Here is a 1,155-nt window from a genome sequence, read left to right on the forward strand (position 1 = left end):
TTACATCAGTTTCTGATGATTTTTCAGACTGTGTTGTATTAACTTCTTTACAGCATTTTTTACTTCCTTGTTCCTCAAGGTATATATAAATGGGTTGAGCATTGGTGCTATGACGCTGTAAACCACGCTTATGACTCGATCGTAGGCTGGAGAAAAGAGGGAACTTGGGCGAAAGTACATGAAAATAATTGAGGTGTAGAAGAAGATGACGACAGTCAAGTGGGAGGAACACGTAGAGAAGGTTCGTTGGCGTCCTTTGGAGGTATGCAGATTCAGCACAGCTCTAATGATGAGAACATAGGAGCACAGGATGAACAACATGGGTGACGTGACAATTAGTGAGGCTGAGAAGAAGAGGACCAATTGCTGATGAGAGGTATCTGTGCAGGAAAGTAAGAGCATAGCTGGGACATCACAGAAGTAGTGATGGATTACCCGACCACAGTAGGAAAGAGTTAAGGTTGTGGTGGTAAAAAGAGTTGAGTGAAGGCTCACTATAATCCATGAGAACATCAGCAGGGTGATGCATGCCCTCTTGCTCATGATGTTTGTGTAATGCAACGGTCGACAAATGGCAGCATATCTGTCTAAGGCCATGATGGCCAGCAAAAAACTATCCATGTTACCCACCATATGGAAAAGGCAGAGTTGAGCAAAACAGCCATGAAAAGAGATGGACAAATCCTGGGAGAGGAGGCTAGAAAGAACGCGAGGGATGGTGATAGAGGTTAAACAAATGTCTACAAAGGAAAGGTTCACCAATAAGAAGTACATTGGCGTGTGAAGTAGAGATTGAGTTGAGATGAGTATAAAAATTAACATGTTGCCCATAACACAGATAATGTAGGCTCCCATGAAAAAAGAAAAAAGGGGCAGTCGGAGAGATGGGCTCTCTGATAGGCCAAGAAGAATGAAACTAATGAAGGTTTGATTCTTAAGATCCATATGTTCAAATTGAGACACATATCGAGACTGGGCAGTTTATGCCTCAGTTTTAGGACTATTTTATTAATCCTGTGTATAATATGACGTCTTCATGGGACAGTAATGCATATGAAGAATTTGCTCTTCTAATACTTGTTTCTGTGCATAGCTACACAATAAATCTGTGGAGGAGATAAGACAACATTCTGCTAGAGAAGCAGCTGATTGACA

The 1,155-nt window shown here is 41.6% G+C and overlaps 1 protein-coding gene across 1 annotated transcript; it reads right to left on the reverse strand.

Annotated features, from left to right (window-relative positions):
- Positions 1-822, reverse strand: LOC122919730 (olfactory receptor 1-like). Its single transcript, XM_044268915.1, has one exon. It carries the CDS (start codon positions 820-822, stop codon positions 1-3), a length of 822 nt encoding a protein of 273 aa, XP_044124850.1.
- Positions 823-1,155: the final 333 nt, after the last annotated feature.

Source organism: Bufo gargarizans, chromosome 9, assembly GCF_014858855.1.
Source record: "Bufo gargarizans isolate SCDJY-AF-19 chromosome 9, ASM1485885v1, whole genome shotgun sequence".
NCBI lineage: Eukaryota > Metazoa > Chordata > Amphibia > Anura > Bufonidae > Bufo > Bufo gargarizans.